The sequence below is a fragment of the Anser brachyrhynchus genome (assembly GCF_964034855.1).
Source record: "Anser brachyrhynchus genome assembly, chromosome: 14".
Taxonomy (NCBI): Eukaryota; Metazoa; Chordata; class Aves; order Anseriformes; family Anatidae; genus Anser; species Anser brachyrhynchus.
The window spans coordinates 3,815,945-3,840,737 of record NC_137709.1 but is presented as its reverse complement, the minus strand read 5'-3'; the positions used below and the strand labels follow the sequence as shown (position 1 = coordinate 3,840,737).

General features: G+C 44.1%; 2 protein-coding genes across 2 annotated transcripts in view; both read right to left on the bottom strand.

Moving 5' to 3' along the window:
* Positions 1-6,594: 6,594 nt before the first annotated feature.
* Positions 6,595-13,822, bottom strand: LOC308177799 (uncharacterized protein). The gene is made up of 5 exons (XM_080555596.1): positions 9,197-13,822; positions 9,059-9,103; positions 8,937-8,963; positions 8,138-8,266; positions 6,595-7,128 (listed from the first exon to the last, which is right to left on the bottom strand). Exons 1-5 carry the CDS (start codon positions 9,302-9,304, stop codon positions 7,021-7,023), a joined length of 417 nt encoding a protein of 138 aa, XP_080411722.1. The 5' UTR covers positions 9,305-13,822; the 3' UTR covers positions 6,595-7,020.
* Positions 13,823-16,927: 3,105 nt separating this feature from the next.
* The window catches only part of SLC25A48 (solute carrier family 25 member 48), a 14,404-nt gene continuing 6,538 nt past the window's right edge, over positions 16,928-24,793 (bottom strand). The window contains exons 5-8 of the mRNA XM_080555595.1: positions 23,781-24,029; positions 22,201-22,334; positions 19,487-19,616; positions 16,928-18,916 (exon numbers count right to left, since the gene is read on the bottom strand). Of these exons, the coding sequence (XP_080411721.1) occupies positions 19,494-19,616; positions 22,201-22,334; positions 23,781-24,029 (506 nt within the window). The 3' untranslated portion in view covers positions 16,928-18,916; positions 19,487-19,493. The remainder of the gene's footprint in view (positions 18,917-19,486; positions 19,617-22,200; positions 22,335-23,780; positions 24,030-24,793) is intronic.

Genomic DNA, 24,793 nt, shown 5'->3' with positions numbered 1-24,793 from the left:
CTTGACAAAATGCAATTTCATGGTATGCCTCGATGTACTTAACTGAGGGCACCCAGTGCTGGTACAGTCATGTTCTTCTTGCCCCTCGCTCAGCTGTATGAAGCGTCAGATGGAAAACAAAGGTTTATTTTTTTTTTTTGGTTGGACATCTTTCTATCCTGCACGGTCATGTGATTGCTGGAGGTATTTGTATTTAAGAGAATGGTCTCTGCTAGGACATGTCATTGTGATAAAACATTTCTAGTATCAAAAATGTCAGACCAGGCTTCAGTATACTTCTGCTGAATACTTTCTGATGCATTTCTCATGTATACATTCAGATGGAGGTTTTCTTCTTTCACTGTTTCATAGTTTCTTGTATCAGATTAGTATAAATTGGGTGCATGATAAAATTCTCTCATTTCATAACTGGTGCTTGTTGACTTGCTCTCTGCAGTGCTGGGGCCAGCAGCAGAGCATTCCTGCAATGCGTACGCGCCTCGTGCCCCTGCTTCACCCACACTGCCCCACTTCACTGGTAGTTTCCTCTCTTGCACGGGGATTTTTCAGTTTGCTACCTGGGAATCTCTGGTTCCAAGCAGTTCCCCATAACCAGATTGTTCCAATGCCCAAGTTTTCTCCAGCTCCTGGACTCCTCCCAGAGGCAATTAGCAGTGAAAGCAATGTTCAGCAGTCATCAGGATCTTCTGGTCTTCTGGGCTGTCCCCAGGCTTGACCCAAGGCTCAGCTGGTGGCAAGAACAGCTACAAACAACACCAAGCATCAGCTCCCATCTAAGCCAAGAAGTCTGCCAGATTCTTGACTTTGTTTTAACATATTTGTGCCCCGTGTAAAAGGGGATATTATATTGAAATATGAAGTCTGTGTGCTATTTATATATCTTTTCTTAATTGCATGTACATGAGTAAGTGGATCATTGGAATGGTGAAAGCTGCATAAAATTACCCTTCATCTGCACATTTTGTCTTCCATGGCCAGTCAATATCAGAGACTATGCAAGGAGCAGGGAAGCCATGCTTTAAAACACTGAAATTTCCCTTCCCTGTTCCCCCAAACTGTTCTGCAGTGTTTGCTGCTTCAGTCAGCTTCTGATGAAGGGAATCATTTGGTCCTAAATACCCGTTTTCTTAAATCATCATGAGATTTACTAAAGCAACGGGTCTTAGGGATGTTGGCCTCTAAGTATCTGATAATGATCAAATGCATTTTGCACTTTTCCTTCCTTGCAAACACCACAGTCTTTATTTCTAATTGCACTTTGGTTCAACATGCGTGGTGAAATACTTCGTAGTAAACAGGAATCTTTTAATTCTTCGTGTTTTCCTTTCTATTGCATTTTACATAATAATATGTCAAATGTATGGGAGTGCAGCAAGATGAGAGTGAGAAACTTTTTCTGCCACCATGGAACATTCTTGTATCTCAATGGCTGATTTATATCCTGCCTGAAGTCAATGTCAGACAGAAAATCTTTCTCTCCCACAGGCTGCTTGCAAAGTCAGAAGTAGGCTGATCATTATCTGCGTGTCTTAGGTCATGATTTCCCTCTTAAATTGTTCTTTTACAATTCCAATTTTGTGGGGAGTCAGGGGAAACCCCTCACTCCTGGACTTTTCATTGACCTATTACCTCTGGAAAATATTTATTTAGTCTGAATGTTATCAAATGAAAAACTAATAATGTGAACGCAATAAACAAATCTAAGTCATCTGTTTTCTTGTGAAGCCTCTTGATGATGCTACTTCTGACATGACTAAAAAGAAATCTCACACATTTTACACAGAATATCTTTTTTATCTTTTTTTTTTGATAGTTTCTTACTTACTGTCACTTTTTCTAGATTATAGCCTGTTTTAAGCAAGAGATTGTTTCATGTATTACTACACTACTAGATTTAAGATAACAGAAATAATTCACATACATTGGTCCTTTGTCAGCATCTTTGATTTTTAAGGCCACTATTTGAATCAGGAAAAAAAGACCATTGGGGCAATCCAGGTGTTGTGTTAGTGAAGCATTTTGTCTTCTCTTTCCAGCCCTTTCACTCCTTTGGGTGCTGAGCCGTGCAGATGATGAGCTGCAGTCCGTTCTGTGTCCCAGCAGGATGAAGACATCATTTGTCTAGTATCTCGGAGCAGTAGTATTATAAATCAGGAATGTCTACAGAAGTTCATCTAAGACGACAAAAGGTTTTTTTTCAAACTGGCTTGTGATGTGCAACTTATACCACAGAGTGTGTGCCCAGGAAGATGCTGTGCTTCGTAGATCACGATTGTGGTTGCCTCCATGAGAGATGCACATTAAAGCCCTGGAAATTTTCAATTCTAACTTCTGGAGATTTTTTTATTTGGTTGTATCAAAAGTGGAAAACCAGATGGGAAGGGAGCTGCGAGCAGGTGTAGGCTTATCTGGGGTGGGATGGAGAGGAGATGGTAGTTACTTGACTTCTGCCTTCTCAGTAGGACCACCTGATATTATATGTGCTGTCATTTGTGTCCTTGCTTAAACCCTGGTGTGTGTTGAGATCAGCAAGCAAACACTGTCAGTCTTCAGATGATTGTAAAATGCAGTGCTGGGGAGAAAAGAATTCTCTGTCCCACCAGACTCTCGTTTCCATACTTTTCTGTAAAACTAGAAGAGTGAGGCTTGTCCACATGCCTCAGGAGGGTGTTGTGAGGATTAGTCAGATAAGATCAGCTTTCTTACACAAATATGTAAAAGTGCTTTCTAAATGCTCTATGATTTATGGCAGGAAATCACTTGAATGGCAGCCCAGTGCCTCTCCTTCCCATAGTACAGCATATGCCAGGCTTGTTCCTACAGGGGTGCAAGAGGCTCAGGGAAAAAAAAAAAAAAAAAAAAAAGGAATGGACCAGGTACACCAAGTCAGTCATTGTCCCTCCGAAAATATCTTATAAACCAGTGATCTCCTATATGTCATTGGAGAACGCTTCTTGCTTATTAGATCTTAGACTTTGACTCTGCATTGGGCTTGGGCTTGTCCAGCAGTGGGTCATGGAGTTCTGCAGCGAGTTAGGTTTCTGAAGACAACGCTAGAAGTTTTGAAATAACCGTGCTACTAAGTTGACGCCTGAAAAGACAGAAATTACATCTGTGAGACTGCAGATCTCGTGAGTGGTTTCTGGCTGACCACTGTCAGCAACAAAGCCTTTCAAAGAAAGGGTTGTGCACCGGCTGGTGTCACAGGACTTGGGGATTTCCTCCTTGGTGGGGACTAAAGTAGCTTTTCAAGTGCCTTCAGGTGACACATGGCACACAATTTAGCAATACTTAATGCTAACAGGCAAAAAATCACATAGTTGTGGCACTGTGTAGTATGGAATTGGTCTGTACATTCCCAACACAACTCTGGTACGGCAGACATTGCGGAAGAAAGATATACTATGTACAGAGATGGGAGGTTCTTTCCACTTTGCTGAAAGCAGCCACACCTGGCCCTGAATCCCCAGATATGTAGGGTTTCTGTCCCAGGGACCATAAAGCAAAGTGTTCAGAGCCTCCTTTTCCTGAGGTGAGCCGTAGAAGGAAGGCAAGGGCTGGACTGTACAGGTTTGAAAACAAGTGTGCACCTTGCCACGGACACCTGGACAGATTTGAATAGTTGGATGAAGGGCTATTTACTTGTGCAGACAAGTCAACTAGTATGCCAAACACCTGGCCTGCCTCACCTCTTCTGCCCCCCCTGCCCTGTGCCACTTCCTCTCCATCAGAGAGCATAGTATGACATGGCCTGCTGATGATAATTGAGACAACAGAAAAAGCTATTTGTTACAGTAATTAAATATCTCAGTGGATTTGTTTTCCTTTGTTTTCATCTGGCAGTTTCACAAGCCTATCGGGAGCCAAAAAGGAAAGAGAGTGAGAAGAGGCCTGCAGGCGTCCGCCAGCTCCCATGTCTGCTCGGGGCCTGGCCTGGGCACGGAGCGGGCCTGCAGGGAGCTGGGCCCTGCCAACAGGCCCTGCCGTTCCCATAGGGCTGCCCTGGGGCTTGCAAAGCCTCTCAGAGCGTTTGAATCCCACAGAGAAGATCTGAATATGCCTGTGGGGAGGCAGAGGGCAAAACAGCTGGAGGACAAGGCCTGGCACAGTTCCTGGAACCCAGATTGTGGCAGGCTGGGGGAGGTCACCGGTACAAGTGAACAGTTAGCATCAGCTCGAGCAGCCCTTTCCTAAATTTACAGCAGTCTTTAAGGAACTGCTGGAGCAGTTGCTGTTACCCAGGAGTGCTGCAGCAGTAATTCTTTGCTGATGATCCCCACGACTCCCTTTGTGGTCTTTCCCCTGGCACTTCAGTGGGTACAGTGCCGCAGAGTCTCCACAGCCCGGATCAGCATGGAGGCCCCAAAGGAAAGAAAGAAACCACATAAAACAGCAGTTCTGCCTTTGAACAAACTGATATTTGCACTGCAGAGGGGTTTCTATACTTTTCTCAACCCAGTATGAAGATACAGCACTGGATAGCTTCATGGGCAGAAGTACTGCATGCCAAGTGTCAGGGAGTTCTGAGTACGACCCAGGCTTACGGCTGGATTTTAAATCCTCCTCTCATAAAGTCCAGGCTCACAGATGCACGGGCTACGTGCACGCCTGAAGGCAGTGGAGGCACTTTGTTCGGGTTGCAATTCTGCACTGAATGCTTTAAGCACATGATGAACGTTTCTTTCGGGCAGATTGCAAACCGAGACATCAGATGAGTAGATATCTTGCAGATGCATCCTCTGATATTTAGTAAGTTTACTTGGTTTTAAAAATTATGTGCAAGAGTTTCCTCTTAACTGTGTTGCAGAAGTGATTTGACTGGAAGCTGACTACATATGACTGTTGCCAGCTTGTGAAGGAATGTGATGGGTAGAAGAAAATGTATTAAATGACTTCTGTCTGTAACATGATTTCACAATTACTTGTTCTATTTGTTAAATCTAATGAAGTTGTTTTGCAAGTAAATGTATGAAACAAAGAATTTTCTTTTTCCTTGCAATTGCTGAAAACACAGGTTAGAACAGTTATCTGTAGCCCCAGGGCCTGGGAAATCTTTTTATTGTCTATAAAAATGAATCATATTTTTCAGATTTTGTGTTTGCTACAGATTATGACTAGACACAATGTTAGCGAACTACATACAAAAAGGTACAAAAATCAAAAGCATCAGAAACTCAAAGAACTTGGACTTGGAAAATATTAACAAGAGTGAATGCCATTATTTGCTCAAGCAAATCTTCTAAGACACTATACCAAGCACTAGGTTCAAGAACTACTGAATGCATAAGCATTCTGCTGATTAGTCAGTTGAGTCTTCGTCAGAAAAGTGCATGATTTTTTACAGACTAGAATTAAAAAAAAAAAAAAAAAGGTTATTTAGAGGAAAGCTGTCTGCTCTGAACTTGGAGTAGAAAATGTAGATATGAAAATGTGAGAAAGATTAAATAATTGTTTTATTTCTCAGTTTCATCTGTGTAGGGGTTACCACAGTAACAATCTTTTTGCATTTTAGTATTTATTACCTTTATATATGAACCAGGTGGCAGAAAACATATCGGGAAACACATTTGGTCTGCGTATTACATAAGTTTAACCTCTTCATATAGATGCTTCAAATGCATTTTCTATAATCTAGTTCTCATTTGCTCATTTTTAAATTGGAAGTAACTTTGGGGCTGTACCTGCTTTCACAGAAGAGTCGCACAGGATGATCTCCAGAAGTCCCTTCCAAAGGTTCAGTCATTACTGGACTGCTCTGTTTTAACCCCAAGCCCATAGTAGTGGAAACCATAATAATGATAATTATTATTCAATTATTATCAACAAGTAGTTGATGACTGTTCCCATGCAGCTTTTGTTCCTAGAAACATGTTCATCCTATCAAAACTCGACTTTACACTGAAAGGAGAAAGGGAATTACATGCTTATGTCTATTCCTTGAATTTTGAAAAATCCAATGTATTTCAGTCAAGGTGGTGAAGAAATGACATCTTTGAAAGTCTTTTATGATCTTCTCCAGCCCTGGTACAATGCTTTGTCTGTTTTGTTCCTCTCTGAGGCACAAGTGAGGTGAAATCTGACCTTCTTGCACTTGGTTGGGATTTCCCCTTGTGTGAAGAGATCTAAGAAACTATTAGTAAGTCTGGAATAGGCATCTGAGACAAGCATCTCTCCTTATCTGCTTTATTTCCAGCAAAGTTCTCTTTCTGTCTCTTTTGTTTCTGTTGAGCTGAATGGCAGAGAAGCATATCTGAGCTCATGGCACTAAAGGATGTTCTCCTTCAGGCCAGCATTAAGTATGTCCTGAGAAAGAAACAGTGAGCCACAAGTTCCCAACACATAAGCTCATTAAGTACTTGTAATTAACCATGGATAATGATCTTACTATGTATGTCAAGATGTTCATGAGCACTCCACTACTAAAAAAATTAAAAAAAAAAAAAAAAGTAGGCAGGAAAATCTGCAACCTTGCAAGAAAGAAGCTAAGCAGCTTACTCATGGTGCATAGAATATCAAAAAGTAAAACTGATGCAGAAAGAAAACACAGAATTTCTGTTACAATTGGAAGCCCTCAAATATTTCTGATGCTATACAGTGGTCAGGGTGAAATAAAAAGAGGTCAAGAAAATGTTAACATACGCAAATAGAAGCCTTGGAGTTCACCAATAATGTACTTGAGACAGGGAGGGGAATGGGCAGCAAGTTCTTCAGAAGCACAAGTGCATTTTGCAGTAGGATCTCATCAGTGAAATTGTTGGACTGGACCCTTGCAGAAGTGTTGTAGTACCCACTGGTACAAACACAGAGTGTTCAAACCTCTCACCAAGGATAAAACATATCAAATGAAGACTCTTGAATACTGTTGTTGCTCATGTAAATTACCATTTTATTGGTTTTAACACTCATTATTTCCACCTTTTTATATTTCAGATGGACAATAAATACAATAAATAACTTTTCCCCTTCCCCCTACTTATTGCAGTTTCATTTTTTAACCTTCTTTAAAAAAAAAAAAAAAATTTAAACGCTTTGTTTCTTGATTGCTTGATAGGTTTTCAGGATTTCATTCAAAAATGTCCTCACGTTTCCCTTGGTCTTGTACTGGCATTTTTGTCCACGTGCCAGGCTCTGTGATGGAAGGAAGAATAAAGATTAGGTTATGAAAAGCTTTACAAAAAACAGAAGTCTTAGATGAAACAGTTAAGATACACAATCTTTGGAGCAGATGAAGGATTTCAAAAACAATTCTGAAAGAACTGTTCTTTGAGCAGGGCATGTGAGAATGGCTTTTCATGTTGACAAGGAAGTCATGTGTACGCTGCTGCAGCCGGACCATAATGCAGTGAAAGCTAGGGTAATTTCAGCTGAGCTCTTTTGGCCCAGCGAAGAGGACAGCTCCAGCAGTGTACAAACCTGGGGGCCAGCAGGGCACTGAGCCCGCTCGCTGGTGCAGCACCGTTCTGGCAATATCCACCCTTGCGGGTTTAAAGCAAGCTTAAAGTAGTTCGAAACTGCAGCCTCAGCATCTTCCCTGTCTGATTGAATTACACAACGCTTTTGCTCAGTATGTAAATAAGGGGTGCTTCACTGCCTCAGAAAGGGCATCTGGGGATCCGTGAGTCTTTCTGAGCATCATCACAAGCTCAAAGATGCTGCAGGTCACAGCAGTACTTCATGCCCAAGCATCCTGCAGCTTAGGCAGAAGTAATGCTCCAGGGAAGGACACCTCTGCCTGCCTGTCCCCAGCCACGCTGCTCTGTGCGTCTACACCATTATTAGTTAGTGCAGGAACACCTTCTGAGAAAGGGAAACAGAAAAGCAATTTGAAGAAAGCTCCTCTCCCAGAGTTCTGTGGTTAATGGTCCTGATGCTAATGGGATTTGGAGGAGGGAAAGGGCACAGTGCTGTAGGACCCATCTCCTTGTTTCCCATGTCAATTTTAACAACTTTCTATCACATCGTGTATGTTCTCGCTACCATATCTACCTCCTGCATAAAGCAAGTATTGGTTTATGCGTTTTATAAAACACATTTGAATTTAATCAAACAGTTGCAAAAATAAAAAATAAAAAACTATAAAAATCCTTTCTTTTGTAGAATATAGACAAAGATGTACAGAAAAATAGGAATGTCTTACTTCACAGAGGTTTCTATCCAGCTGAGTCTGAAAGGATCGATTAATCATTCTAAGTACTCTGTTTGAAGCCAGGTTTTTTTCCAGCATGTATCCAGTTCCGTCCACAAAGCATGCCAGTTCATGGCCAGGCTGTTAAATGACAAAGGTGTTAGAAAAAGTGAAGTGACTAGAATGCATTTTGTGCTTACCTACAGAAAGAAATGTGCATTCCGTTATGTGGCAGCACATCGCAGCGAAAGGTAACATATTCTGCATTATTGAAAATGATACAAGAACTTTGGGTGGTTTTTAAATGTCTGCAGTAAGAAACATCTGCCACGTCTCATAAAACCTCAGACTGCTACAGTAAACTCTTTGAAGCAGAGTTTCAGCTAATGCTGGCTTTCACCATGTTTCAGGAGACTTGCAGGAGTGAAATGTTGTGTGGAGACACCTAGAGCTGACACCTGTGGCCTGGCATCTCTGGTCCAAGTTTGCAAAGAACTTGGCCACCTAATCACAAAACAAGGTCCTGGGGAGATTTTCAAAGCAGGCACCTATATCTTTTGGTTGTAAGCCCACAGAGAACTTTTGCATGACGCTTGGTTCTGGTTGCAGCGACACTGAAAGGACTTGTGCTAGCCTCCCCACCGCTGTGCGGCAAGCACTGTTTTCAGTTGCAACTAACATACTGAAAATCTTCCTCGTTAACGAAAGTAAACGTTATACAAGAGCAAAGTGGACGACTTCATAAACTGAGTAGTAATATGAGTTAATACTGAACTTTTTAACTGCTACAGTAGCTTAGAAATAGACTTACCTCAGGGATGGGAAGACACGAACAGGGCTGAAACTGAAAAGATTGAGCGTTAAAATTCTGCATTCAGAAAACAAGTAAATTTTTGTTTAGTTTCATGATATTCTCAAATCCAATGGACTTACACTGGCAGCCGTCTCACTGCATGGGCAACTTAGAGGACTTTCCTTCTGAAAGAATAGCAAGTGAGAAGTCAGTATTTAATATCACATACTATACAAGCATGCATTTTTACAGAATTAAGGAGCTAAACAGCCACTTACAAGCAGATGATTTGTATAGCGGATAATTTCACTGACTTGGCATTTCTGTGCTTGCACAGAGAGCAGCACACAAGAGAGGAGAATGTATGACAGCATGCTGGCATTCATGTGCAACTCAGTCTGATGGGTGACAGAAGAATAGGAGGACACTCCTTTTAATTGAGTCTTCACAAAATTCCCATTCTCATATGGAAAAACCCAATTATAAAACTGATACCAGGTGCCCACTATTTTTTCCCACTAGCTTGGACAGCATTTTAGAAAACTCAAACGTGGAATTGAGTCACCTACTGTTAGTGACTCTTCTTCAGTACTGTGGAAATTCACAAATGCTCCTCAGAAGTGATTAATTTGAACATTATGATATCACACCCCAACAGGAAACAATGGTTAAAAATCTACGAAAGCATTTTTTTTTCAGATGTGGGTTTTGCCTCTTATGTTTATGTAAATTACAGTTCCATGAAAGCGAAGAGACAATAATGTTCAGCATTGCCGAAGTTCCTGAGAAGACGAATGGGCAGTCTGCAAGCTGGCTCTCCCCTGGATTCGAAGCAGGACCGTTTCTAAAGGAAGCTCCTAATGCTGCAGGAGTCTGATGACCAGACAAACAAACCACCGGGGTTGTGCAATGGTGCCGGCAGAAGCTGTCATGCCGAATTACAGCTGCTGCATCCGACAGTCCTTGACCGGGGTCCCACCTCGGTGGGTGCGAGCGCACCGATGTGCCAATAAGGATCGGGCCCTCAGAGCACAGAGCCTCACTGCGCTGACTCCTTCCCTTTCCCTTTTAAGCAGAAAGGAGCGAATCCAAAAACATCCCTGGGTGACAGATGATAGTAACTTGGAAAGCCTTTCAGACGTAGTCTCCAAATCAGGTTGAACACCTGCAACAGCTTTTTGTCAGAAAGAAGTCTTCTTTGTCCAAGAACGTGTGGCAGCCCCTTGGATTTCTCGTAGACCTCTGACTGCGAAACCTCCCTCCTGTTACACCTCCAGGATCTTCTCCAAAAGCCTCAGCCTTGCGCTGGCCGGCCAGGCTGAAAGATGAGCACCACTCTGCCTGGAAAACATCCTAGAAAGATCAAAAAGAAAAGCAAAACAAAACCAAACAAGCCATCGGGTTCCAGTTTGCTGCCTTTTCTCTGGCGTTTGCCCACCAGCGAGGGATTTGCCGGCGGAGCGCGGCTCTGCTCAGCGTGCCAGCAGCCAGCGCCGCCTCTGCCCTGCCCCGCTGCCAGCCCGAGTTGGGGCGGCTGCTCCCTGCCTTCGCTTTGAAGTTCGTCCTTAGGTGATGGAGGGTGGGAAGGGTTCATCCCATCAGGCAGCTCCGGCTTTCAAACAGGCCCTGCGGAATGCCTAGCGAACGGCGGGGGCCCTGCCTTGGTGACTTACAGCTGGCAGGGGCCTATGTTAGGCGCTAAAGTGCATAGCAGGGACAGAGGGCTTGGGAGGGGGGTCTGTCAAGGCAATGGGGTGCTTGAGCAGGGCTGAAATCATTAATTAGTGACCTAGAGCACGTCAGTCCCTGAAAAGCAGCAAAAAGCCTTCCCTGACGGGTAGGCCTCACTTGAGGCCTGGGCTCAAGTGAAGCAATGGCCATGCGGCTCTCTGATTCTTTGGCCTGTAAAACCCTACAGCAAAAGCTAGGACAACTGGTTCAAAGCATAAATCCCTGCACAATATAAATTGCTGCATAACATTTCTGGGACACTTGGTTTCTCAGATGGCTGGTAACGCTATTTCACGTGGGTTTAAAGGACAGAATTCACAAGCATCTTTGATTCAGCCAAAGTTGTTCAAGGGATATGGGGATAGGGTGGGAAGGTCTCTGTAAAAGCCAGGCATTTCTACTGCTTCTTTTTTGTACGGAAAATATGTCCATTAGCAAAACATTTTCCAAAACTCTCATGCCCTGTCTTTGCAAGGATTTTATAAAAAATTATATACTTAGCAGGGTCCCCTGCTGGGGCTTTTTACCCAGGGAACGATATCGCAATACAGCTGCCATGCTCTGTGATTACAAATAATTGGTGGCATACATGATATGCAAGATACATAATTAGTGCCTTTCCTTCCAAGAGATGTAATTATGTTCACTAGACAGCCAATAGGTCGGACAGGTTCTTCCCAGGCAATACAGCCCAGAAGGCCAAGACATGTGTTTGTGGCTCATTCAAAACCAGAACTTCCAGGGGAGGAAAGGAAATGGTTGGGATTCGTCTCCTTAATCTAGGAGAAAATAAAGGAGAAAATGTAGGCATTTCTCTATCCACACTTCACTAAACCTAATGAATTCTCTATGTTTGAAACTTCCACACAGTGGGGAAGGTCCCAGCTATGTTCTGTTTGAATTTGCTGCCAGGTCAAACCTCGTCTATAAAAAAAGCCGCACTTTGGTCATGCTGAGCAGTGTGGCCACGTGGAAGAACTGGTAACAGAGGTAATTTTGAACAGAGAGGAAAACTCCAATTCCCTCTATCTGTTTGTATTATGTGAAATGCACTCTGGAGCTGCTAACTGAGCCTAGTGATCTCTCCTTGCGGTCTGCCTCTGCCAGTGGTGCCAGCGCTATCTCTCCATCTCTGCATTTCGGTTTGAGCACCTAGTGAGAGCCGACCAGCTGCTGGTGCTCCAGGGCAAATAGGTCACCAGTGCAGGTGTGAATCTGCAGTGAATCAGAAATCACCAGGAGTCAAACTGGCACAGAAAGGACTTCCATGTACTGACCACAACGGTAGAAGGTTGGGCACATGAGTGGGTGGCACCAGTTATGGCTTCTCTTTGGAGAGTTCAGGCTCTGTTCCAGTGTTTACGGGATGATCCAAAGCCCCTGGCGCTGTGGTTGAACCCTGCAGGCAGCTCAGCACCACATAGACTCTTGCTCACTCTCCCCAGGTGAAACGGGGGACAGAATCGTTAAGGTAGAAGCACAAGAGCTCATGGGTTGAATTAAAGACAATTTACTAGGTTTTATGGAAAACAAAAGCTGTGCAAGCAAAGCAAACCAAGGAATTCACTCGCTGCTTCCCATCGGCAGGCAGGTGTTCAGCCACATCCACGAGAGCAGGGCTCATCACACACAATGGTTTCTTGGGAAGACAAATGCCATCACTCCAAACATCCCCCCTTTCTCCTTCTTTACCCCAGCTGTTATTGCTGAGCGTGATGCCACATGGCATGGGACACCCCTTTGGTCCATATGGTGGTGTCCCCTCCCACCTCCTGGTGCACCCCCAGCCTGCTTGCTGCAGGGCAGCAGGAGAAGCACAAAAGGCCTTGGCTCTGTGTATGCACGGCTCTGCAACAACTAAAACATTGGTGTGTTATCAGCATTTTTATCAAAAATCCAAAACACAGCATCATATGAGCCTGCAGGAAAAAAAAATAATCTAGCCAGAATCATGACACGTAGAAATTAATATTTGCTGCCATCCCAGCAAAAAGACAAGGTTGGTAATACAGAATCTTTAAACATTATGTCCTCATATTTTAAAAATCTTCAGATGTTTCAGAAGTCTTCAGCCACAGCAACATATTTTCATATATATGTTGCCATTTCTGTATTAAATACAATCATTAGATGAGTTTTCGTCCTCATGTCTGGATATCTGATCTCCCTCCATTCCTCTCCCCTAATCTTTCTTTAAGCAAAACAGGCCAAAATGTAGAGAGGAAGAAGAGGGATTTTTTTGACCATAGCTCAAAAAAAAATGAAACAAATTAGTAATCAATTCAGTAGCCAAAGTGCTAACCTCAAATTGCAGTAGGTAGGAAGGTGACTGCAGAGCCCACTTCCCTGTGAGGTCACAAAACCACAGACTCTATGCCTCAAAAGACCTGTTGTCAAAATGGGAGCCACCAATGTTAAGTATGGTCTTTCCGAAACTTTTTTTTTTTTTTCTCATTGAAGCTTTCTGGCTGAAAAAATTGGAAACAAAATGAAGAACTGAAACCCAGGAGCTTTAATCAAGGTCACTGAGGTCAAAAGTAGCGGGTGCATTAACCCTTAAAAATATCTCCTACATCGCCACTGGGAAACCAGAGCGGGGAACTCGCTGTGGTCAGGCTGGGGCAGGGAACATGCATTAACAGATCAGATATCCACATTTCAGGTAAGTTCCCTATACACTACGGGGTGCAGTGACTGAGCAGAGCAATGAGGGAGGGGGCAGAGAGCTTCCTAACCCGTGTGCTGCCAGCGCCAATGCAGCACATCGGCTGGGTGAGCCTGGCCCGAGGTCACGCCAAGTGACAGAATTATAAGCTTTCAGGCCAGAAGAGACATTTAGAAAACGTGAACACACAAAATTCTCCGCTATATTTCTGTGCTCCCTTATAGTCTGCTCCCCTTGGCTCCTTTGGAAATCCTCTTCCGATGTCCCGTAAACTCCTTGTTTATGTGCAAATACCTCGGGATATATTCTCTTCGTAATTCTCTGCACATGTTTTGACGGTGGGTTGACTGATTGAAAATACCACACAAGTCTCCAATTTCACATCAGTATTTTAGCCTGGTCAGCATAAACGTCCAGATCTTCTGAGTTCTCATAAAAGAATTTGCAGCCCACTCTAGTGTTTCCAAGAAACTCTGTGCAGGTGTTTTTTGGTGGCTGTTGTTTTTTTTCTTTTTTTTTTTTTTTGGTTAGTTAGTTTGTTTTTTAAATGTGGAAAAGATTCTCTGTAAATGACAAGCACCGCGATAAAATAACAGCTTATTTTACATTTGCTGTGCACACTGATCAAGATGAAAGATCTTGAAAAAACCACCCATTAAAAGATGCTGTGGATAGTTTCGTTTTCCAGACATAAGGTGACTTAGAGTATCTGACTTGGAGTTTTTTTTTTTTTTACTTTCTTTTTGATAAAGATGACATATGCTGCTTTAGGGAAAAAAAAAAAAAAAAGGAAATAGAACTCTTTCTAATTCCTCTATGCAAGTATAAGCCATAGCGTAGTAACACCAAGATTGTCTATGGCAGAAAGATGTAAATGCCAGATAAACTCAGGGAGCACTTCAAGTGTCAGCTTGAGGAAGGCAGTGGCACCTCCTGAGAGCCTCATGCTCTGCTGTGACCCAGGAGATGGACCGTGGGATGTCCTCAGGACCCTCGTTAGCTTCTGTGGGTAATGGAGCCCCTATTACTTTTGAAAGAGTTTTAATTAATTTGAAACTGTTTAAACTAACTACCCAAAACAACCGAGGGTGCTCAGGAGCTGTGAGGGCAGGAAGCTAACACAGCGGGGCACACCCGAGAGGGACCTTCAGAGCTGTAAGTCATCCCTGTTTCGTGCAGTAGTACAGACACCAAAGCTTTCCAGGGTTTTCTAGCAAGTAGAGCCAAGCTTTCCATGCTGCAATAATGTTTACCAAGAACTGAGGCATCTGAAAGCAGAAAGCCCTGACAGCAGCATGTCAGCTGTGCTGGGCGTTGCACTTACTGCAACTGCATCTCACAACCCACAGCCTCCAGAAGTAAGCAGAAGAAAGCAGGAATTGTCGACAAAGGTCACCAATTCTTTTGTATTTTAAAGTTTTCCAGATGCCATTACCCTTCTTTCAGCATCCCCTTTTGAGGGCCCGACTGCTTTCACACCAGGACAAAGAAACATTGCAGAGCTCTCGTATCATGAGTCCACTCACCCTTCCTTGCTTGGCCCGCTGCTGGGTTTTGCCTGGAGCGCAGCATGCAGGGGAAGGTCAGACATGCAGGACACCCAGACAGCACGGGGCTTTCGCTCCGTTAGAGCCCTCCACCAGCTCTACCCACGTTGCAGCTTGCTTGCCACACTGGCAGCACTGAAAAAACACCTGCAGAGTGCTTGATGGAAAGGCGGCAATCGCAACTTGATAAAGTAATAAGCTTGGATGTTGTTTCACACCTACTTGCATGAGTAAGAATAGGCTGGCCCTCTTCCATAAGAGTTGGCAGGATTTTCTGTACTACGTGCAAAGTAGGATATATTTGTGCTAAAATGTTTTGAAATGTGGGGGAATAGATGATGAGGCAGCCCAGTTATCCACTGCTTTCACCATAACTCAAGAGGAGCTTCATATTCTTTTGAGAGACTTGGTGATTTACCATCCTCTAGCCTTAGCATTTCAGCTATACTAAGAAAGGATTTCTTGATTTATTTTACATCAGTTTCACATCTTTTGTGAAGAAACCTCATATAGGACCTCTGGGACTTCCTTAAAAAGATATTCTCATTCTGTAGCATATGTATGGCTCTGAGCGGGTTGGTTGTTCTCCTAATGCCTGACTCTGGAGATAGACAAAGCTGGAGGGGGAGAATAAGCTGTTACCTTTCTTCGGTCGCATTGGGTACTGTAGGAACTGGGAAAAACAGCTAACCAGCCCGCACCTCATTAAGTAATATCGGGTGTTGTAAGAGCTGGAACACCACCAGCAACAAGAAAATTGGGCAATTACAGACTCATTTAAGGCATGACAGGCCTGAGTACGCTTTTGCATTCCAGGGAGGAAAAGCATAGATGTAGGCACCCCTGTTCCTTCTGGTCTTACTTCTCTTTTTTTTTTTTTTACCAAGATCAGGATTTACTGCATTTATAATAGAAATCTGGGGCTCTGGGAGGGTTTGCAAACAAGCTGTCATGCAGCTGGGCTGGGGAAGGTGCCACCAATGCTGGCAGAGCAGCAGGTCCAGATGCAGGGTTGTGCTGACGGGCGATTTTTTGCTTGTGTGATTCAGGAACAAACCCACCAATGTATGCAACTGGTACTTTATATATTCAGACTGTCTGTACGGCCGCTTGTCTGGCAGGCAAGGTATTGTTTTAGAATGTAATCAGCAGGTTCCCGAAAGGATTCCTTAGAAATCCTGCTGTCTATCAATGAATAATATCAATACAATCTCTAAAATAACAACGCATTTGAGATATCACAAAGAAAAGCAATTGCAAGACCTGTCAAGTCTCCGCGCACATAAATTGCAATTGCCATCCCTCTCCTTTGCGACGTGGGGCTGAACCCTCCGGTGTCACCCTACCTGCCACTGGACGCCCTTCCTCAGTGACAGCCGGGTGCTCACTACCCCAAAAGCAAGACTAAATTATTTATGGGCACCATGCTCAGAGGTGTGCAAGGACCTGCCATGCTCCAGTGCAGCACTGGGTACAACGGCTTGTCCCCACCTTGCTGCACCTGACCCAGCATCGGGATGACCTCTGTGCGGTGATGGGGTCTGCCATCACCCCAAAACCCTCCCGACCCATCCCGCTGCTGCTTTGGGTGAACGCCAAAGGGATGACACGCTTCTCAAATCGTGGGTCCAGCAGGCATCGGGTGGGCAGGGACCCCCGGAATCAGCCCTGCGTGTGCCGGCCTGGCAGCAAGCCCGGGCTCGGGACTAAGTTGAGCACGACAGACGGACAGACGGACAGACAGAGGCAGCCCGTGTCCGCCGGTCGTGCCCCACGCAGCGGACGAGGATGCCATCGTGTGGCCGACCCGTGTCGCTCGCTTCCCACATGCTTTCCCGACGTCTGCACGGAAAGCTTTCTGCCCCTCTTTCAACATCAGCTCTCCCTGGCAGCTCCTGAGAGTTTTGCCTGGGTAAATCCTGGGCATCCATCGCGATATTTGTTTCTCTGGATGACGAATAACAGGAAAAATCATCATGCGGCTCCAAGACGGGGCTCGTACCCCAAGGGCACCAAACACCGAACCTGGGCACCTCGAGGACGTTATTCAGATTCACAGCCCGTTGCAAACCTCACCAGTTTAATTCATTCACGGTCCATTTCACATAATGCAGGCAGATAACCAACAGTTTATTTGCATTGAAAAGCCAGTTTCCCCACGTATTATCCCTGGGGACACAAGACATTACGCATCTAGAGAACATGTTTTACGCATACGTATTAAAATAGGTAACATGGAAAGGATGACTCCATAAATGTAGCCAGCAACAAATACTTGAGTGAAGGCTCATCAATTTTATACATAGTTTGTCAAAAACAGTTCCTTGTGTTCTTGCCAAGCTCAAAGGCTATGAGCCTCCTTGCCTACAAGTCCTGAGATGAAGCAACACCAGCTGTTTCTCCCACTTTTTAGGGCCATTTTGGGGGGAAGCCATCCTTCTGATTTTAATTCAGGCCCCAGCAAAGAGGAGCCTACACTGGTTTGGGAGGTCTGGGAGCCCATTTCTGAGCACTGCTCCAGGCCCAAGTTTTTAGGCAATTTCTGCTGAGCTCTCCAAGTCTTGCAGCCAATTCTTCCATTCATCAAGGAATAAGGATGTACAAGTTTCTCCTTCTTTCTTCTCCTTTTATGGAGGAAAGCTGGATGGCTGCTCCAGGCTGTCTTCTCCAGGCTGTCTTCAGAAACATCTGCTAAAACTGCCATTGCTGAGCTTTATCCCCAGGGTCTCCTTCTCCAGAAGAGGATGGAGGGAACCAAACATTTCCCAGAGGACGGTGTGGTCCCAGACCAATTCCTCCTCACTGCACGTCCCTTGATGTGCAAGGCTGTTACCCCTCAGCCTTTCCTGCCAGTGCCACCAGAGTCCTCTTGTCACTGCAGCGCTGGTTCTTCTTGTTTTTTGGCATCAGAAGCTCCACACTTAGAAAATAAAGCATGGAGATATTTAACAGAATAAACAGAAATAATCATGATGTAAAAAGTCTTGAGATTAATTGAAAAACTGAGGTAGACCAAAGAGAGACCTGGGTGCCCCAGTCATCTCTGTAAGATTGCAGCAGAGCTGGAGGTCTGAAGGCAGCTGGTGTATTTTAGAGGACACAGTTTGGGACAGACTCTGCATGCCTTAGGGACTTCTTTTGATGGCATCTGCTCAAGGCTGCAAAGCAATGTCTGCAGGATTTGGCAGTTGGCAGGCTGGATTGTGACAGCAGAGAAATCAGATGGGCTAGCAGACGCCGGCATGTACTGCTACCAGGTCACTGGAGAGCTACACAGGGCAAGTCAGCTAAGTCAATAGGCAGCCATCTATATGAATCGTGGGCTTGTTTTATTATCTTCTGAGGTAAAAGAGCGGCTTAGAATCTGAATTTATATCATCCTTATGTTTCCCAGTTTAATTTAGACCTTGGATAAAAAACTGAAGTTGTTGAAGACCTTCACATCTGTTCATGATAATGTATTAAACTGTGGCAAAGTGGGGAATTCTATAATGCAAAATAAAAGTATTCATTCATACAGATGGAATCATCCAGTTCTTCAATCCTGAAAGCGAGTTAGGATTTGGTAGGAATCCAGACGTTCCTACACAAAAAGCACCCGCACACCCACAATGCTTTCCCTTTTTCTTTCCAGAGCAGGAGATCCTTGTTCACAAAAATGAGCATTATACATGGTATTGTACAAAAAAAACACTCACTCGGATGATGTTATGTGGGCTGGCTTTGGGTGTATCTCACTCGTGTAGGAAAGGGAAGTTGTTCCATTGTTTCAATGAGCAAAATGCCATTAGTGAAAAAGTGCAACACCACAATGAAAATTAGTAAGGTGCTCCTAGACAACAGAGTGAAAGCTTTGAAAAGAAAATAGTCTTTGGACTTGAGCGGGCTGGTGCAGGTTTGGAGCCCTCCAGGGACTATGTCCATGGCAGAAGAGAAAGCAGATGCCTTAGCTGTGGGCTTCTGCAGTGCCGGGAGTCTTCGATCAGATCAGTGAGCCCTCACCACCACCATACTGCTCAGGAAAGTAGGAGACTGATCAGGTCTTCTTGGCAATGCTTTTGAAATAAGAAAGAAGGAGGTTTATAAAGTACCACACAAAACAGCAGACTGCCATGAATGATTTTGGGTATTTAGCTGTTAAAATTTTCCATAATCAGATATTTTTAATGATGCTCCTTTATTCAACCCTAAATTTATGAAGAAAAGAGTAAAACTGTTAGTTGATAGTCAACACACTTTGTCAGGGCTTAATTTCAGGTCTGTGTGGTAGATCAAGAGAGGAAAGGATACCGTGCAGAGACTTTAGTCAGAATATTTCAAAATTTATGTTAGAAAATACTCTCCTTTCAGATTTTCTTTTCTGAATCACATTAATCAAGACAATCCCAACAATCAAAATGGATTGCAATGAAATTCCAGGAGGTCTGGAATGAAACGAAAATCCATCGGTATGTCTCTTTTGTGCTGCAAATCCCAGACCCATATTTGAAAAGTGTTTGCCCCTCCAGATGTAGGTACCCATGTAAGTTACCTGATTTTCAGAGAACCTCTACAATTGCAACTCCATTTGATTCAAAGGTTAATTCTCTAATTTTAATAAAGCTAGAGGGTCTTTATGCGCTGACCTGGAAGTTAAGGATTGGTCTCAGTTTGGTCTCTTTTCATTGCTTTGAGAGAAAGTTCATAGCCAAGAAACATGGCTGAACTCATTGGGAATCCTCGCACTGCATTGACCGTGATGCCCCTAAAAAAGACCTGTTGGGGATGGAGAAAGGTTAGAGCACAGGAATATACTGGCTGTTTCAAGAAGACGAAAACGTTGAACTAAGTCATGGTGGGGTTCTGGAGAACCCAACCTTGGTTTGCTCAGGAGGGTTTGCTCAGGCTCCCACTGATGGTCTTTGCTGAAGTGTGCGATGGAGAATGTAAATGTAATGGCTAAAGTGGCTGGTTTGGCATCGGTCTGCTCTGTGTTCCCTATAGACCTTTTTATGTAACTGCCAGCAAGAACCAGAAGCAGTAGAGGGCCTCATGCTACTGGTGGACATCAGAAACCAAGAAATCTAAACCTTCTTCCAGTGCTGTCCTACCTGGCTAGGGTTTTTCCTTCCCTTTGCGTACATGAGTGTTTGAGCATCATGAAAATGCCGAGGTACAACAACAAAGCTGTTGCTTTCACACAGCTAATGTTTCAATTTCTGGGCTAGCTCTATGGTGGCAAACGACAGTTGGGAACAAGAGAGGGAACATTTTTTATGTGTTTCATTTCTGAGTATAGCAACCATTTCTCAATCAGTAGAAATCTGGACTTAATCTGTACCTTGCTGAGCACTAGCTCTCACATGCTGGCTTTGGAAAAGATATTCGATATCAGCTGATAGTTTCACATTTAGGTTCCTAAGGTTAAACTTCAGTGCCCACCCACTTAAGTGCTTTCTGGATTGTGGAGAAGGGGCCCTGGTCGCTCCCCACGCCAGGCCTAGGCCTGTCTCCCTCCGCAGCGCCTTCACCTACAAGCGCTACTGCCAGGCCTGCGCTAGGCCGAGCACAAACCACTGGGGGGCCAGGAGAGCCAATTTACAGAATAAGGATTGCTGGCCTGAAAAATCACCCCGTTAACCTCCCCGGCTAACCACTGTGGTCACTAATCTAACCACCAGAATTTCAGAGTAGAAAAGAGAAGTAACATCAGGAAGGCAGGGCCTGTCCAGGCCTTAGGCAAAACTCCCATAGCTACTGTAAGACTGAATTGGAGATCTTGGTAACAAGACTGGAAGCCTGTGGTTTTAAATGTCTAACCAGTGTTCTTCCCCTGAAATCCTGAGCTCAGCTAAACAAGCCTTCTCTTGTATCCAATAAATCCAGTTCTGCGTGGAGTTGACTCGTACGAGACAGAATCAAAACATGTTCACATTGTTTAGGATGGCGTTTGCAATGTGAAGCTGTGGTATTGGGCTATTTGGGATATTACTTGATTTACCTGGGGTATTTTATTCTGTCTGAAACGACGGAGTTTTCTGGGAGTAAATTCAAGTTTTTCTAGTATCCATAAGGTAACATGATAGATCCAAGTTAAATAATAATGAAGATTTATAAAGAAAAGCCCAGAGGCATATTTCTTTTCTCACCAGAGTGAGCACACCTGACTATGGAGAAAGAGGGATACATATATATATGTATATGTATATATGTGTTATATATATATATATATATATATACACATTGGTTTTTTTTATATGCCACTGAAAATGCTGTTCCATTGTCCCAGCATGAAAACATCCAGATCTGGGCTTGCCTTCTATCAGTTCTGTGTCTCCAAACATACAAAACAATTTTTCCTGTGACAGAAGGGTCTGGTCTTATCGCTCAGCTATTACTCAACTCTACCGCAGGCTCTGTCCAGGCGCCAGGAATGACAACAAACAAACCACAAGCAGCTCAGACCCCAGGCAACAAAACTGAGTGCCTGAATTAATATTCAGGCAGGCCAAGGAGGGTACTGGGTGAGGGCGACCGAGAACTCTCCTTAGTATTTCTCTGGGTGCTTCATAGCAATGTGATTTTCTTCACTCAACAGCCAAAACCCAACCAGACTGCAAGCTCCTATGACAGCTGGCATAATATAGTGGCATGTTGTCAAATATTTAAATCCCACTGACTTGTGATTTTGTAGGTTATTTTTCTTGTTGCTTCAACTTGCTACTTTTCCCTCAGAATGTGAAAATTAACACTTTTGAGCTAGGAGCCCACATGATGTTTTGATGACAACTGAAATACAGATTTAATTCAATATCAGAAGACATCACTTCCCATAAGCATATATTGGTGGTGCAATAAACCTGCAAACCCTGGTTTTCTGCCATTCACATTTAACTGAGACAAGGTTTGCAGACAGAAAAAAAAAAAGAAAAAAAAAACAACTTTTATTACACTAATAAATAAAGTCAGAAAAAGGAGGGTGTTTTTTGGCACACAGTCCTTCTTCACAATGAAAACTGATGCAATTCTGATTTAAAACAGCAATTTCCATCACTAATTTATGATATGTCAAATTATATCCACAGTTAAGCACACTGACACAAAGTGTTATTTTAAGTTAATAACACAAGCAGACTATGACCCTCAGTCACTCATTTTTTCATTTCTGCAAGGCACATTATTACTCTCACAATTATGAACTAGAATCTGTACTATAATTACCTACTGTAATTATTACAATTTATAGCTAACTGGCTTTAGTTGTCTCTCAACTCTGCAGATGGGTTTGTAACAGCCACTGTATTTCCCAATTAAAAAATCAGATGCCTGACACGCAGATTTTACTTCAAATACCACTTACTTTTAGGCCCTCATTCTGGTAGCTCTGCAGGATACAGTCAAGGATCCCCTTGTACTTGTTTAAGTAAACTCCATCTGCCTGAAGTCGACTTTTCACAACATCCATTGGAGTAGCAGTCCCCCAGGAAATTACTCCTAAAAAAAAAATGCAGGAGAGAATCCCTTCCTTATCCCAACACACACCTGGGCTTTGACCATGACGAGGTATTTGAACAACTTCTCTGTGTTTTCTTGGCTGCAGGCCAGTGAACTGGGAACATCGTGTCTCACCCACCGCATCATACTCACTGGATATGCATCTCAGGGCATTCACCCTGCTCAGGCACAGAAACGGTATTTGTGGGAGCAAAGTTCCCTGTTTCAGGAAGAAGCACTGAGATTTTGGGGGTTACGCCAGTAAACAAATGCAGGCAGCCCAGGAGGTGCTCACCCAGGTAAAAATCCTACTTCTGCGGTGCTTCTGGTGGACATGGACATGCTCTGGTGGACATGGACATGCCCAAACTGCCAGGAGCTGCCACATTTCAGAAAAACTGGAGTCATCCGACAGTATTACTGAAAAGCAAATTTTGAGCTGAGAATGCGAAGAAGAGGCTGTTCGCCTGGAACCAAATTTAGGCTCCCCACAGCTGAGATGCATTGTCATTCCTACACAGAAACTCTCCATTTACACCAGTTAGCCCACAGCTGGCTAGAACATTTTGTCTCTGAAAATGTCAGTGTTGCTTCCAACACAACCAAGAGCACCCATGTATCAGTCTTGTGAACGTGTAGCAAATACCATCTTCAGCCGTTCCCACTTTCCCAGACACATCGTGTTGGTTCCATACAGAAGAGATTTACTGGGTTATGAAATTTCCCTGCACGTGGCCGCAATACATGGCACACACAGCTGGACTGACAAGAGCATGTCTGGACCTACGTGAGTGTTGGGGCATACTAGAGAAGCTGTTCAGATAAACCACAGCTCTGTTTATTTGCAGGAGAAACAGAGAAAGTGCTGTTTAATCATTACCTGACCTAAAAATTGTTCTGTATTTAGGGATCTGCAATTTAAAAATGGCCAATAAATGGGTAGGGAGCAAACGGGTGGACTTGCACACGTAAGCATGGGGGTGCACATGCCAGCCTTCCTGGCAGGTGTACACAGGAAAAATAAAAGGTGGGGGAGGGAGGAGAAAGGGAAAGAAAATCAGTAAGTCAACTCTGCTGATCTGTGGTTTCTGCAGCATGCGGGGAGGGTGCACACCCTCCTGGTGGGCAGCCAACAGGTTGAAGTCCTCTTCTGGAGGCATTTTGGCTGCTGTGCGACATCCGGGGAGAAGGCAGCACCGCCTGGTTTCCTTCTCACTGCCACTGAGCCTGGTGAAGAGCTGACAGCGCAGCTTCCATACAGTCTGTCAAGTCATAAAGTGCAGCCTTGGGGCCAGGGGGCCTGGCCCTGAGGGAGATGCTTGCTCAGCCCCATGTCCGCTGCTGGTGAGCAGGAGAATGGGGCAGCCCCTGAGCCAGCCCCAGACATCTGCCCTGGGACCCTTCCTGTCCTTGTTTTGCCAGTGTTGTGGGGAAAAAGGTGCTTACCTGCTACACCCCCTGCAAGCCACACGGAAGAGGGATTCGGGGAAATGCATCCGTCAGGGGTAATCCATCCACAGAAAAATGTGTAAGGGATGAAATACAGGCAGTACCCGGGAACATCCCTCAGAAGCATTGCTCCCACACCTCGGTATATTCCTGCTATCCCTTCTTTCTGTAGGACTGTCCTAAAGCAGTGAATCGGGCCGCGGTACATAGGAGATCCAGGAACTGTGGGCTTTAGTTTATTGTTGGCTTAAAAAAAAAAAAAGGAAAAAAAAAAAAGATACAAGTGTTATGATAGCTATATAGCTACAGGTCCTTGCAAAAGCCCACCACCATCCATCCAAGAGACAGAAATCACTGCCATGCTTTTTCTTTTGCTGGGATCAATACATAGTGAGGGAAAAACATTTTTAAAAAGAGGACTTAGGTCTACTTTTAACGGATGTTTGGACACTTCAGGGCATGCTTTCTTAGTTGCAATACATACCTTCCAATAGGTATGTGTTCAGTGGGTTCTCCAAATAAGTTTAAGGCTATGTGCCCAATTTTCATAGATTTGACCACATCTGGTGGCAAGCTATATCTCTGAAAGCCTCAACGTCTTCAGAGTCTCGCCCTTCTGAGGCAGAGGACTGGGGTTTGCTCTGCGCTGGCAACCTGTGATGAAGTCCAGCCACTGCCTGGGCAGAGCAGCTCTTTTGGACGGCAGTTTCTGCAGAGGTGGCAGTTCTGCAGAGCCAACGGTTTGCAAATGCATTTTAGAAATTTTTGCTTTGAACAGAGAAGGGTGAAGTATGTAAATCTGTGTGAGACTGAGAGTTTGCGATGGCAGCTGCGGTGCTGCTGGCGGGATCTCCAGGAGACCCAGAGCTCAGTGCGTTAGGAGCAGCCACAGAGGCAACAAGGGTAAAATGGGAGAAATACAGATGGAAGAGAATGTCTGCTGAAATACTGACAGGAGATCTCTGCCAGCCTGGGAACCCAGCCTGGGAACCAGAAGCATCCTTGAAAAG